This window comes from Hippocampus guttulatus, chromosome 7 (assembly GCF_054856545.1).
Source record: "Hippocampus guttulatus isolate MCC_2025c chromosome 7, RoL_Hgut_1.0, whole genome shotgun sequence".
Taxonomy (NCBI): domain Eukaryota; kingdom Metazoa; phylum Chordata; class Actinopteri; order Syngnathiformes; family Syngnathidae; genus Hippocampus; species Hippocampus guttulatus.
The window spans coordinates 11,457,888-11,471,158 of record NC_141267.1 but is presented as its reverse complement, the minus strand read 5'-3'; the positions used below and the strand labels follow the sequence as shown (position 1 = coordinate 11,471,158).

Below are 13,271 nucleotides of genomic sequence, written 5' to 3'. Positions count from 1 at the left end.
GACTCATACAAACGTCATGCTGTTCTACAATGTAAAGTGAAGAGTGAGTAAAATGTTCTTTGTTTTGTATTCTTGACCTTTAAGGTGCTTTGAAGCACCCGGGCTCAAAACAATCTCAATAAATGACACAATAATCAATTATGAGTAAAATAATGTCGTATTAATTTATTACCATGTACAAAAGCGTTATTTGTGACCATTGACTGTACTTTGAATATGTGAACGTGACACAATAGGCTTTAACTGAATTGACTTCATGCCACTAGATGACAGCATTCTACTGAGTAACTGACTGCACTGGAAAGTAATGACAGAAAGTCACCATGTTTACGTATTGCCACGTTTATGGATATTTCTTTTGAACTCAAGTCACATTTGCGTTTTGGTTACAAAGAATGCAATATGTGGGATAGAGTCATTACCTTGCACAGATAAACCATCGTCCTCATTTGAGCAGGACTCCTCTGACGTCTCTCTTCACTGGTGAAAGGAGACTTTGATTCTCTCCTCTTTCTTCAACTCCAACCTTTTTCCAACAACAAGGCGTTTGCAGAAATAGTTGTAACATTGTGTCTTTATGAGATGCACCTAAAGTTCTACACTTTTTTTTCCTTAAAATACATGGTTTAATTATTTTTTATTGAGGTTTTACACCACAGTATGAGCGTACTACTATTTCTTAATAAGAATATAATTGATATCATTTGAGCGGCGAGCAAGGTAAGAAAATATAACTGTTAATACTATATGACTATCGCTCCATTGCAATTTACAGGATTTCCACCAGGGTCGTGGATGAACTCTTTGGCAAAATATAAAAACCCTGTGTGTGTGTGTTTGTGTGTGTGTGCGTGCGTGCGTGCGTGTGTGTGTGGATACCCATGCCATCGAACAAATTTGGAATGTTTTTGTAAAGAAGAGTGGGCAAATATTGCCAAATCAAAATGTGCAACACTATTCGATTCCTACTCTAAAAGCCAAAAGTGCTGCAGTTTCAGTTTGAGGCTGTGCAATTTGACAATCAATTTATTGCACATTTTTTGACTGTTTATATTTCCCCTTTCCAATTGCAATTTTATCATTTGACTTGTACAGGTTGAAGATGTGACTAAATGTGGAAGACGTTTTGAAAAGTTTTATCTTGGTCTCGTTTTTTACATCACATAACCCGGCATCTCAAGGATATTTTATTTCAGCAACTTGCACAAAGTCTTGAAACATTAAAGAATCGTACATGAGCGTCCAAAAATGTTGAAAAGGTCAAATTAAGTTCACCTGTAAAGGTTATACTGCACATTTTACTGTCATTCTGAATTGTTACCCGAAAGCCAAATGAAACCTTTGTGACTATATTTAACTGAGAGTAAACTAGAAGACATGGCGGTGTGTAAAAAAATATCACAATGTTGGATATGCCTCTCACTAATGTGAAATGTTTTGCACCACTGCAAACTACAATTATACTCAACATACTAAATAATATCAGTATGCAAGCTGGTTAGTACTGTCTGTTGCCTTAAGTTATCTTCCACCCACTGCTGCTGTTGATGATTATCTGTCTTTGTCATGTCATTCTGACAATGTCAGTGTGCTGCAGAAAGTCTGTGTTGACTTTACATTCATGTTGACTGGCAAAAAACTGCTTGTGACCTTCCCACAAGGGTCAACGCAACCAGGTTCTGTAATCAAACACAGTCTGCTATTTAAGGGAGTGATGTGAGATGTTTGCTTGCACCCACGTTGACCATGAGAGGGCTCATATTCTGCTGCCTTGTGGCCCTGGCCAGTAAGTGGTTTTAATTGAAAATAATAATAATAATAAGGAACTTTGAAATATATCTTTTTTTAATTCACGATGCTTCCCAGTTGAGTCATCTTGCTAACAGTGTCTTAATATTGTATTCTTTGTAGCATGTCAAAGTGTCCGCTATGGTAAGTATATAAGCATACGCCATGGGAGTGAATGCATTTTCTTCTCATATTGTGTTTAAATGTGTTACAATTTATATTTTTGAAAACAGAGTTCAGCCTAAACCCGAAGAAAACCTATGAATATAGATATGAGGGAGTGGCCAATTTTGGACTAGGCATGCCAAACCGGGCGGAATCGGCGGTCAAATTAACATGCAAGCTCAAAATTGTAGGCGTCTCTGCGCAGACCTTCCTCCTTCAGGTAAGCAGGGACGTGAAACACAATAAAAATAAACAGTTCTGAATTCACGTACCTGCGACAAAAACGATTTTGAAACATTTTTAGTTCAAGTATGTCAGGCCTTTTTTTTAATTGGGTCAAAGTGGCGAGAAAATGAGGTTGTTCTAACGTGCCCACATTATTTAGTTCAAGATTCCATTACTTGTTACGTGTTGTTTTTCATTTATTTAAAGATAGGTATTTTATGACCTATTATTTATTGCATAATTATTTTAATCTTTTTTCCTTGAGGGTGTCGGATATGTACAGGGCTTTTAGTATGATTGAAATGAAATGTAGATAGATATATTTTCCAAGTGGTAAGTTGTACATTGAATCATATGGGATGTGTTTTGTGCACTGCTGTTATGAAGGCACATCAGTCACTATGACGGAGTGTGGTCTTAGGTGGTTGGTCCCCCGCTGTTATGGATTAGTTTTGTTACTCGGTGTCGATTGACTGCAATCCATAGACATCTATCTATCTAAACTTTTTTTTTTTCTGAATAATTTTCGTGACGTAACAAATAACTGAAAGCTGTCACTAGTCTTATGGTAACACGGTCTACTCTGGATTGAAGATTTCAGATTTGGCCTTCGAGGAGTTTAATGGCTTCCCAGGGAAAAACAGCTTCATTGCTGCCCCTAAACTCACTCAGCGCATCTCGGCCCAGCTCATCAAGCCCTTCACGTTTGAGTTTGCCAGTGGGCATGTGGGCAGCATCTTTGCCTCAGCTGAGATATCTGACACCGTTGTCAACATCATAAGAGGCATACTCAGCTTCTTCGACCTGACTGTCAAGACCACACAGAGATTCTACGAACTTGAGGAGGTGACAAGACTCAATCTCTTCTGTCATTGATGTCATATGAAGTGTTGCAAAAAAATAAAATAAATCACAATTTTATTTTTAGGCTGGCATACACGGCAGGTGTCCGAGTAACTATGCCATTGAAGAAAACAAGGAGACGGGGGACGTGACCGTCACTCAAGTTGTGGATGTCACGAATTGCAGGGAGAAGGCAGAACGCTACAGAGGAATGGCAACCGCAGTGCTTGACGATATTTCCAAAAAGGTCTGTGACATGATTGAGAAAAAAAAAATGTACGGAAGTTACATTTGGAAACTTAGGTGTGTAGAAAAATGAACCCATAAAGCTGCCAGCCAAATATGTAACGTTTCTAATTTCCATTTCCTTCCTTTACGTGACTGCAAAATGTTTGTAAGGAACACGCGCGTGTAACCATGACAACAACCAACATGATGTGTCGTCCATTGCAGAGAGGGGATTCTATCGTTTCAACCATGCGATACGTTTACACAATCAAACCAACAGTTGAGGGTGGCCTCATTTCCAGGGCTCATGGATTGGAGCAACAACACTTCAGTCCTTTCAACGTGAAGGGCGGAAGCTTCAAGATGAAAGCAACGTAAGACATGACTCCATCTTAAATTCCGCTCACAGTGAACCTCGCTCGACCATGCTGACCTGCATCCATCCTGCAGGAAGGAATTACTGCTGCTCGATGTGAGAGACACACCTTCTCCTGTTACCGGCACATATGGGCCAATGGAAAATAGAGGCAACATTGTTTACAAGTTTGTTGAAGTAGGACCACATCTTCCCATCGTCATGCAGAACTTGGATGATGCGGTACCAAAGGTAATTCAATCGAATGCAAATGCAGCGGGAATAGAAATCACCCGTGTAGAAACACTAAGTGAAGCATTGCATTTGCTTTCACGTTTCATTTCATGCTATCGTTCCATGAAAATCAAACGCGATACACACCGAGTATGGACCAACATAATGAAATGTTTCTCCCCATCCGCAGGCTGTTGAGTTGATCAAGCATTTGGCTCAGGTGAATAGCTACCAAATTGAGAGTGCCACAACTGAGGATGTGATGAAACTGTATCAGCTCCTGCGATTGGTGCCATACGAAGGATTAGAAGTGATGTGGAAGCAGTTTGCGGCACATGACGAGTACAGGTGGAGTATCTGAAACCTTCGGTTGCACAGGATTAAAATGTGGTCAATTGACAGAATTGTCTACTCTATTTCCTCGAGAATATTCAAGTGATATATGTTAGTTCAACACATTTTAACACATTTGTCGGAAATAAGTAAATTGACTGAAATCAAAGAGGTTTTGTTGTTGTTGTTGTTGTTTTCTGTGTAGCAAGAAAGAAACGGACTGACCCTGCAAATTGCATATTGTTAAAGATTTGTATTGCCATATCAAAATAACAAGTCGGCTGATCGGCCAGCATGTTTTCACAGTGAACATGATGTCAAAATCAGATCCATTTGAACAGAATGAGTAATGACTGAATATTTAATCCTCATTCAGTTTAAAACGTCTTCAGTCTGACACTTTATCTGATTAAAGATGCATTGTCATGTCGGTTTGATTAAAGAAAGGTTAATGTAAAAAGCAGCTCTCCATTAAAACGAAGGAAACCGTTGACACACTATTTTATTAAAAGTCACCCCTGACCTTCACTTCTACAACATGATTTAATTTAATTAGTTTAAGGATAATCTTTGACGTGAAAGATTAGAAGCGCTTAATCAATTTCCTCTGACTTTGCCCTCATTAGACGGTGGTTTTTGGACACGGTTGTGGAAGTCAACGATGCCAGAATCCTTAAATTCCTCCAAATGAGGTTCCAGAAAGGAGACATAACTGTTTCTGAGGCCTTCCAAACGCTCTTATTGGCCTTCGAACATCTTGAGCCTCTTCCTGAACTGGTTGAGATGGCTAAAGTGAGGATGGGGAAAAAAAAGTGACAAAAAGCTGTTTGAACAAAGATGACACTTGTGTTCCATGATGACGTTGCTGCCTTTTCTCCTCAGGGGTTCCTGAGCCTGCCCTACAGTCGATCTAACGTCTTTATATGGCAAACTGTGGCACTTTCTTATGGCTCACTGGTGTACAAGCACTGCACCTACTACACACCTTGTCAAGTGTCTGCTGTTCAGGTAAAGAAAAGAAACAATAACGCATGCATTGCATTTGAATTTGGGAGAATCTTTCACTTCTACTTGAAATTGTTATCTAGTTTTGATGAGGTCACCCCACCCGACTCCAAGTCTACTTTCAGACAGGCAAATTTTCAAACCGCTCTTCTATTAAGAGCTTTGTTCGGATTATAATTTGTTCGGCTAGCTCTTTATTTGGCGAGGAATATCATTAGGATGAGACGTGATTCCTCCTCGTAAAGTAGCAAAACAATAATATTAAGCGTAATTTGATAAATGCAATTATATTACATTTCAAAAGTCTAGAAAAAAAATACATGGATTAAGAAGTCATGCAGTCCAACCATTTACTTGCGCTATCTTTTCTTTTCAAACCGTTTTTCCAATCCGTGCCCTCTTAAATTTACAAAGAACTCCCACTTATCAGGAGGAAACACGTCTAGACACACGAGCCTGAAAAAGAAAGCCCATGTGGGGAGGGAAAAAAAAAGTTTTATTCCAGTTTTAGGGCTCCCACAACATTACAAACATTTTGATTTATTATTACACACTTTTAAAGTATTCCTTTAGCACCTGTTCTCATTCTCCTGGTGACAAGCAATGGTCATAGTTGTCCAGATAATGGACAAAGAATGCTTGCTTCAATCCCTTTATATATTACAGCCAGTTGAAGTTTACTTCAACAAAAAGAGAATTAACCATTGCATATTTAAACACGGCGGCCCGGTAGTCCAGTGGTTAGCACGTCGGCTTCACAGTGCAGAGGTACCGGGTTCGATTCCAGCTCCGGCCTCCCTGTGTGGAGTTTGCATGTTCTCCCCGGGCCTGCGTGGGTTTTCTCCGGGTGCTCCGGTTTCCTCCCACATTCCAAAAACATGCATGGCAGGCTGTTTGGACGTTCTAAATTGTCCCTAGGTGTGAGTGTGGGCGTGGATGGTTGTTTGTCTCTGTGTGCCCTGCGATTGGCTGGCAACTGATTCGGGGTGTCCCCCGCCTACTGCCCGAAGACGGCTGGGATAGGCTCCAGCACCCCCCTAGTGAGGATCAAGCGGTTCGGAAAATGGATGGATGGATAGATATTTAAACACCAAAATGTTCAACACAAACCAGATAATAACCAAAGGCAGCTAGCATAATACTAACGTGTTACATAATGCAAAATGCCTCGATTGGCTTACAAAAATGATGGTAATTATAAGCCGTCGAACAATTGCTACTTTAACGCACGCGGAGCAGCCTCACATTCGATTCACAGCAAAAGTGAATTAAATATTGTATATTTTAACAACAAAATGTTAAACCAAGTCTGACTCTCAAGCATTTCTACTTTCTGGCATGTGGGCTTAGTAGGGCACCTTCTTGACTACTTCTTCTCTTTTCCTAAATATGCTGCATTTTAGTATGCTGCAGCACAACGGGGCACCCACAGCGGCTCCTCTTGTTGTGAGAGGGAATACATTTCATCTGTGCTGTATGTTGCACATTTGACAATAAAGTTGTACTTGATACTTGATACCAAAGACACTTTGCCGTGTCGTCATTAAAGCTCTGCACGGAAAAACGATACATTATATGAAGATGTCAAACTATGATGAGATTGACTTTGACAACAATTTCATTCCTTCACCTAGCCGCTGCTGAACTTTGCCATGGACAGTGTGAAGAATAACAATGAGAAAGACATGGTTTTGGCTCTGAAAGCTCTGGGCAACGCGGGTCATCCAGGCAGCATTAAAACCATCATGCGTTTCCTCCCCGGAGTGTCTGCCAACCCAGTTGATCTCCCTCCTCGTGTGAAGAGGGCTGCTGTCCAGTCCTTGAGACTCATTGCTGCGCGAGACCCACACAGTGTAAGAACTCAAAACATGGAGGGTAATGATATCAGATGTTGTTACTTTTGTTTTCCTAGTCTGACTCTGAAAACTCATTATCATGATAATTTTCAACTTTCCAGGTCCGAGACATCACCATGACTCTTTACCTGCAAAAAGACCTTCCGGCTGAGTTGCGCATGTTGGCCTTGATGATCTTATTTGACACAAAGCCACCGATGGCGCTGGTGTCCACTGTGACTGCACATCTGCAGGACGAGAAAGACCTTCATGTCATCAGTTTTACTTACTCATATTTGAGAAGTATGGCCAGATCCAGAACTCCCGACAATGTATTCCTGTGGGTATTCTGTTTAAAAATCAAGTGCATGAGTTAGCGATACTGTTCAGCACTTTACAGGTTTTTTTTTTTTGTTGCTTTCTTTGTGGTGTCTGCATCAGGTCCACTGCCTGTAACATAGCAGTGAAAATCCTGGCCCCCAAATTTGGTCGCCTCACCTATCGCTTCAGCAAGGCAATGCGCGTGGACTGGTTTAGTGGTATGTTCAAATACAGGTATTTGCTTTGAAGACACTTTCTGACGTATCTATTTCCCCACTGCAGATGATTTACTGCTTGGCACAGCTGCAGAGTTCTTCATGCTAAGAAATGCAACAGAAATCATCCCCACTGAAATTATGATGAAAGGAAAATTGTATGCCATCGGTAGAATTCTGCAGCTTTTGGAGGTATAGTATGTTGAAATGCATTCAAATACTGATTGAAGCCAAACTTCCCACATCATGAATGAAAATGAGATGTTGGTCTTTTCAAGATTGGCATTCGTGTTGACGGAATGAAGGAATTTCTTGGCTCTATCGTCTCTGCATTCAAAGGAGAATTGAATGACTTCCAGGCCATTTACCGGCAGGTTGGCGCATTGTTTTGTATTTTTAATTGAAATATCAAGATGAATCGCATTTCTGACAAATATTGTGTGATCTTTCAGCTTCGGAACTTGGAAACTCATGTCAGTGACAAACCTCTTCTCCATTTTTATACTCGCGCTTCTGGACAAGAGTGGTTCTTTGCAGATATCAACAGAGAATTTATTCGCAATATCATTAATGTGAGAGCATAAAGCACATTAGACAGAGCAAACAATAATCTCTCTGTAGTTTGTACTAACCAATTACTTTGTATTTACAGATTGCCAGTCCTTCTGCAGGCAAAGGCAGCCCTGTGTGGACGGTCATTGAGAATTTACAGAAGGGAATTTCATGGCATCGAACAAAGGCCTTCTTAATTTTTGAGACTCGATACTTCCAAGCAACCACTCTCGGCCTACCGCTGGAGATCAGCAAATATTATCAGACACTTAGTGGCATCACTGTGAATGGTGACAGTCTTTTTATACCCCTACTTCATGAAAACCTTTGGATTCAATTTAAAGCTACATGTTGACCTTGTTGTTGTTTTTAGCTAAAGCTGCAATCAATCCGCCACTGACAGACCACCTTGGACAACTCTTGACCTCAGATATTTCACTGGAGACTGATGGCTTTGTTGGGTAAATAACATGGTCAACACTGGCCATAAAATATTCTTACCACTTCATCTCTTGAATTCAACTTCTTTTTTTTTTTTTTTTTTTACAGTTGCACAAAGGATATTTGGATGTCCTATGGTATCAACACAGAGCTGTTCCACAGTGGCGTTGAATTTAAGAGCAAAATACCATATTCCATCCCGTGGAAGCTATCCGCCAAGCTTAACATCAAAGAAAGGAAATTTGAACTCGACATCCCTTTGAACAAAAAGGAAGTTGAACTCATCACAGTCAGGTATGATTTGAGAGTGGTCAAGAAAAAAAAACCTGTATCCTAACTGTGTGTTTTATTCAGATTTATAGGTGTTTTGTGAAAGCAGGCCTACCACCCCACCCCACCCTCAAAATACAAACAAAAAAAAAGCCCCCTAGCAATGATGTTCGGGGCTTCATGGCCAAATCCGCCAATGGGAAACAACTCTGTAAGAGAGAAAATGGCTTGAACAGGCTTCATTACGCCATAGACATTCACTAACAAATATATTTTGCTCCAACTGTAAACAGAAAATGTTTCACAGGGACTTCGGGGAACAATGACCACAACACCATCGAGCTGTTCCAAAGTGGCATCAACAAGCTAATCAGCTAAATAACTCGTAGGCAGGAATTTGTGGTACCTCACCGATTAATTGTTTGTTTGGTGGCTTTTCAACAGGCCAAGGTGTGTGTACATGGGTTGAGTTGCTCACAGCCTTTGGCACTAACGCCATGCCACAGCTGTTGGTTGCTAATGGTTTGGCTGAATCAAGTCTGTTTTTATTATCTTTCAAACGTTTGAGTAGAAATTCAAGTATGATGTGTGTAAAAGCCAGAAATTGGCATCAAATGAAGAATATTTTTGCTGAGTGATCCTCACGGTAACTCCTATCACCAATGTTGTCTGGATGAGTGTGACCTCCCGAAGCTAACAGGATAATAAATCATTGGGGAAAGGGAAAACCAACTTTAAATACAGTATGAACATTTGTCTTGTTCTTTTTCCCAACCACTAGTTCTGATGTATATGCAGTCTCAAGGAACATTGAACTGCCAACTTTGCCTAAAATGACCCCCATGATGCCCAGAGCTATCGATTCTAATCGTGAAATTATCCGCGAGGATCCGACAGTTTTCAAGCTTGAAACTGAAGAACAGGTGCCGTATAATCAACTCCTTTGGTAGAATTAATTCCAACTGAAACCCATAAAAGTCTAAGTCTGTTCTACTTTTACAGATGCAGAAGCCCAACAACTGGCATCCGAGGGACAAATGGTGCACCGAGAATAATATTTATGGAGCAGTTTTCTGCATTGAATCTGAGCTGAGACGAGCGTATTACCACGAGGAGTACCCGTTGTATTACCTCCTGGGATACACTAATGTGGCATTTAAAGCAGTCCCACGTAAGCTTCACAACTCAGAAAAATGACATTGTGCTGTGCTAAAAACCATAGTCCAATGCATCTAACACAATTGTCCTCTTTTTCAAGTCCAGGCAAACAAAGCTGTTGACAAGATTCAAATTGAAGTCAATGCTGGTCCAAGCCAAGACCCTACCAGCACCCAAGAACGCCTTGAAACTCCAAGGAGCCCCCCAAAGGTGTCGAGCTATCGGAGCAACTTGATTCCGCTTTATTTTGGGCATTTAAATTATTGTCCTGCTTGTTATTTTTTATTGTCCTCTGATTCAGACTCAAGTGAAATGAAACTTAATCTAAGCCCTTCTGGCATGGTCATGGAAAAAGAAAGCACACCATGCCCAGAAAGTGGCTAAAAATTAATCTCACCTTACATGACAAGGAATTTAAATGAGTTTGTCAAATTTGTCTCGGCTCATTTTCCATGATGCCTCCAATTCCCATCTTGTGGAATTCCATAATTAGCCGCACACCGTATACATTATTGTCATGATTTGGATAAACAACAAAAAAACTTTGTTTTTGGTTCCACAGGTCTTCAACTCGACACCTGAAGCTATTTTCAACATCAGAGCTCTTGCAGTGAGCGGGAATCATAAGCCTGAAGGTTACGAAACAGTTGTGTACTACACACCCCTGAGCAACCTTAGAAACACCCAACTCATTGTGTCCCAAGTGGGAGACAATACCAACTGGAAAATGTGTATGGAAACTGCGCTGGATGGCCGTGCGGAAGCACAGGTAGACCTCCAACACACACACACATTTGCAACTTTCATCTGTCCTTCCATTACTAATATCACTTATTCTGTTAAGGGTTGTGAGGAGCTGACACAACCATTCACAGTCCCATTCACACTATTACTGAGTCTTATCATGCATGCAGGCATGTATTCTTAAAAATATGGGTGTGCCTGTAGAATTCTTAGATCCCATGGATACAAAAACCGAGTTGGACAAGTACCCATTTTATGATGAAATCTAACATATCACATAAAAATGTATGCAATCATATTAATGCAAGTTATTTAGCATTTTATGTGCATGTGATGCTGGAAAATAGTAAAAAAAAATGTTTGACTATATTTGTTTGACATATAAATGTTTGACTTTCAATGCTAGTTCTTGCGTAATATGCAATTATTAAAATTGCTTTTGATTGTTCCATAGGGATACTGAATACCGATACATGAGATGGATACCGGACGTGAACATGATTAATAGTCAGCAGCACCATTTTCAAATTAGGAATCAAGACTGCACAGGGGTTGAAGTTGCCAGAATGTTTCATTTTTGTATTTGGCATTTTGAGACTGTGGCGCCACAGCCAAGTGTCATGTGTCAAACTTGGCGCATGTCCTGTGTTTGGTCCAGGCACACCTTAGATGGGGAGCTGAATGTCAGTCCTTTGAAATGTTACTGAGAGCCAATACTGCGCGTCTGCCTGGTTCCAAACCAACGCTAAGGGCCAAAGTCCAATGGACTAGAATCCCAGAAACCATGGCAGAGTTTTTCACTGGGTGAGAACACAAGCAAAAGAGAATGTGACTTTCGACTCACTAAATGTTGTTCCTCTAAAAAAAAAAAAAGCACATTTCTCAAACTGACTGGTGAGTAAGAGGTGCTCTTTACCCTTCCCAGTATTAAGACCTATATCCCAGGCATGGCTTTGCTTCTTGGCTTCAACCAGCAGTACGAGAGAAATCCAACCCAGGAACTTTCTGCTTCATTTGTTGCTGCCTCGGCAGACAGCATCGATATGAGGATTCAATTCCCAGAGGTGCATACTCCAACAAAGCTTCAACATGTGTATCCCGTTTTAAACTGAAGTATTTACTCCGATGTGTCATTTCCTCTGTGTTTTCATCAGTACACAGTCTACCGCCAGTCTATCCCAGTTCCTCTGCCACGTGGCAGTCTTCAGGAATTCCAATACTACACCAGAAACACAACAATGTAGAGCCATGGATAACACCAAGTGAGTGTCAAACCACCACAATGATGTATTTGATGTTTCATGAACAGAGATTTGAAAAATGGGCCCTTTTTGTATTTGCCTTGCAGAGAGCGAGACAAGGAACATTCCAAATGGAAGAGGTCCCTCCTTTTCGTTGTAAAGAAAAAAATGAACACATTTTCGCCACTGTGATAAAAGGCAATGTCAGGAATGCCTAAAATGTCACCAGTTTGGAAATAACTTGTCAAACGTCATGATTTATTGGTTTAAGACCATGTCAATATTTGAACAACCATCTCTGGAGGAAAGTTCCTGTTTCTGTGTCCCAAAGCCTTTGATGCTCATCAAAGTGAAATGACAAAATACCTTTTTTCACCCGGATTGAATTCACTAAGTTCTGATAAAATATTGTACAGAATTCAAATGCAACCACTGTGTTCAGTTTGTGCTTGTCCAATATGGGGTCCAAATGATAAGGACAATACCAAAGTTCAGTTCTTCTATTAAAGAGGCAATAGCGTCTATGCTATTATTTTTAGTTGACAAAATTATGAGAGCTGAAGAGCAAATTGTGTGTGGCCTCCTAGTGCTCTAAACTCTTAGAAATAAGCGCACAGGACGATAACCTCCCTTTGCGGATGGTTTCGACTATAAGATCCAGATATTTACAAGGTCTGGATGACCTGTTCTGTTTGCAGATACCGCAATACAATGTCACCATCCATGCTATTAAAGTAGGCCGCTCTGCCCTTTGGGAAAACAGCTCATTACATATTATATAACCTTGTCCCCATGCTTGCAAAAAAAACCAAAACAGTAACTGGCACTAATTACAGAATTTAAAAAAAAAAGAACAACAACAAATACAACATTCTCTGACAGAACCATTTCTTTTCATGTTTTTATTTAACTATTGTACAGTTTGACTTATGTTAACGGATTAACACATAATTCCTTACAAAAATACAGTAGTATACACATATATGAACACACACACACACACACACACACACAATTCTACATTCATAACAGTGGTCACCAACATAGTGCCACAGGCCTGTTTGAAAAAAATAGCTCACCAGTGAGGTGGGGATTGACATCAACAATTAAACATTCATCGCGGAGTCCAGTGAAGCTTTCCTTTGAACATATGAAAGGGCTTTTACAATCGAACCCTTGCATAATTCATATTTAAGTTTCTAGTGTGTGTAATACATGCAACTCACAGCATTTTTGTACAATGATAAGGGGACTAAATCTCAACTAGGCATGACAATAAATTGTATGTGTCACTGCCAGGGATAATCGGTGCCTCCTC

At 40.3% G+C, this 13,271-nt stretch overlaps 1 protein-coding gene across 1 annotated transcript; it reads left to right on the top strand.

Moving 5' to 3' along the window:
• The first annotated feature begins 1,726 nt into the window (after positions 1-1,726).
• On the top strand, positions 1,727-12,422 carry vtg3 (vitellogenin 3, phosvitinless). The gene is made up of 27 exons (XM_086116010.1): positions 1,727-1,786; positions 1,912-1,932; positions 2,022-2,173; positions 2,773-3,024; positions 3,107-3,268; positions 3,475-3,623; positions 3,700-3,856; positions 4,029-4,186; positions 4,798-4,963; positions 5,054-5,179; positions 6,811-7,029; positions 7,134-7,351; positions 7,453-7,550; positions 7,615-7,739; positions 7,826-7,921; positions 8,000-8,119; positions 8,200-8,389; positions 8,473-8,560; positions 8,649-8,834; positions 9,592-9,733; positions 9,813-9,981; positions 10,069-10,178; positions 10,531-10,737; positions 11,371-11,516; positions 11,638-11,776; positions 11,867-11,974; positions 12,061-12,422. The coding sequence occupies exons 1-26, from the start codon at positions 1,747-1,749 to the stop codon at positions 11,954-11,956; spliced, it is 3,726 nt and encodes a 1,241-aa protein (XP_085972136.1). The 5' UTR covers positions 1,727-1,746; the 3' UTR covers positions 11,957-11,974; positions 12,061-12,422.
• The last annotated feature ends 849 nt before the right edge of the window (positions 12,423-13,271 follow it).

Coding starts and splice junctions, on each gene's coding strand:
- vtg3 (XM_086116010.1), top strand. CDS start 1,747: ATGAGAGGGCTCATATTCTGCTGCCTTGTGGCCCTGGCCA. Junction 2,174..2,772: donor CGCAGACCTTCCTCCTTCAG/GTAAGCAGGGAC, acceptor TCTGGATTGAAG/ATTTCAGATTTGGCCTTCGA. Junction 11,777..11,866: donor TGAGGATTCAATTCCCAGAG/GTGCATACTCCA, acceptor TGTTTTCATCAG/TACACAGTCTACCGCCAGTC.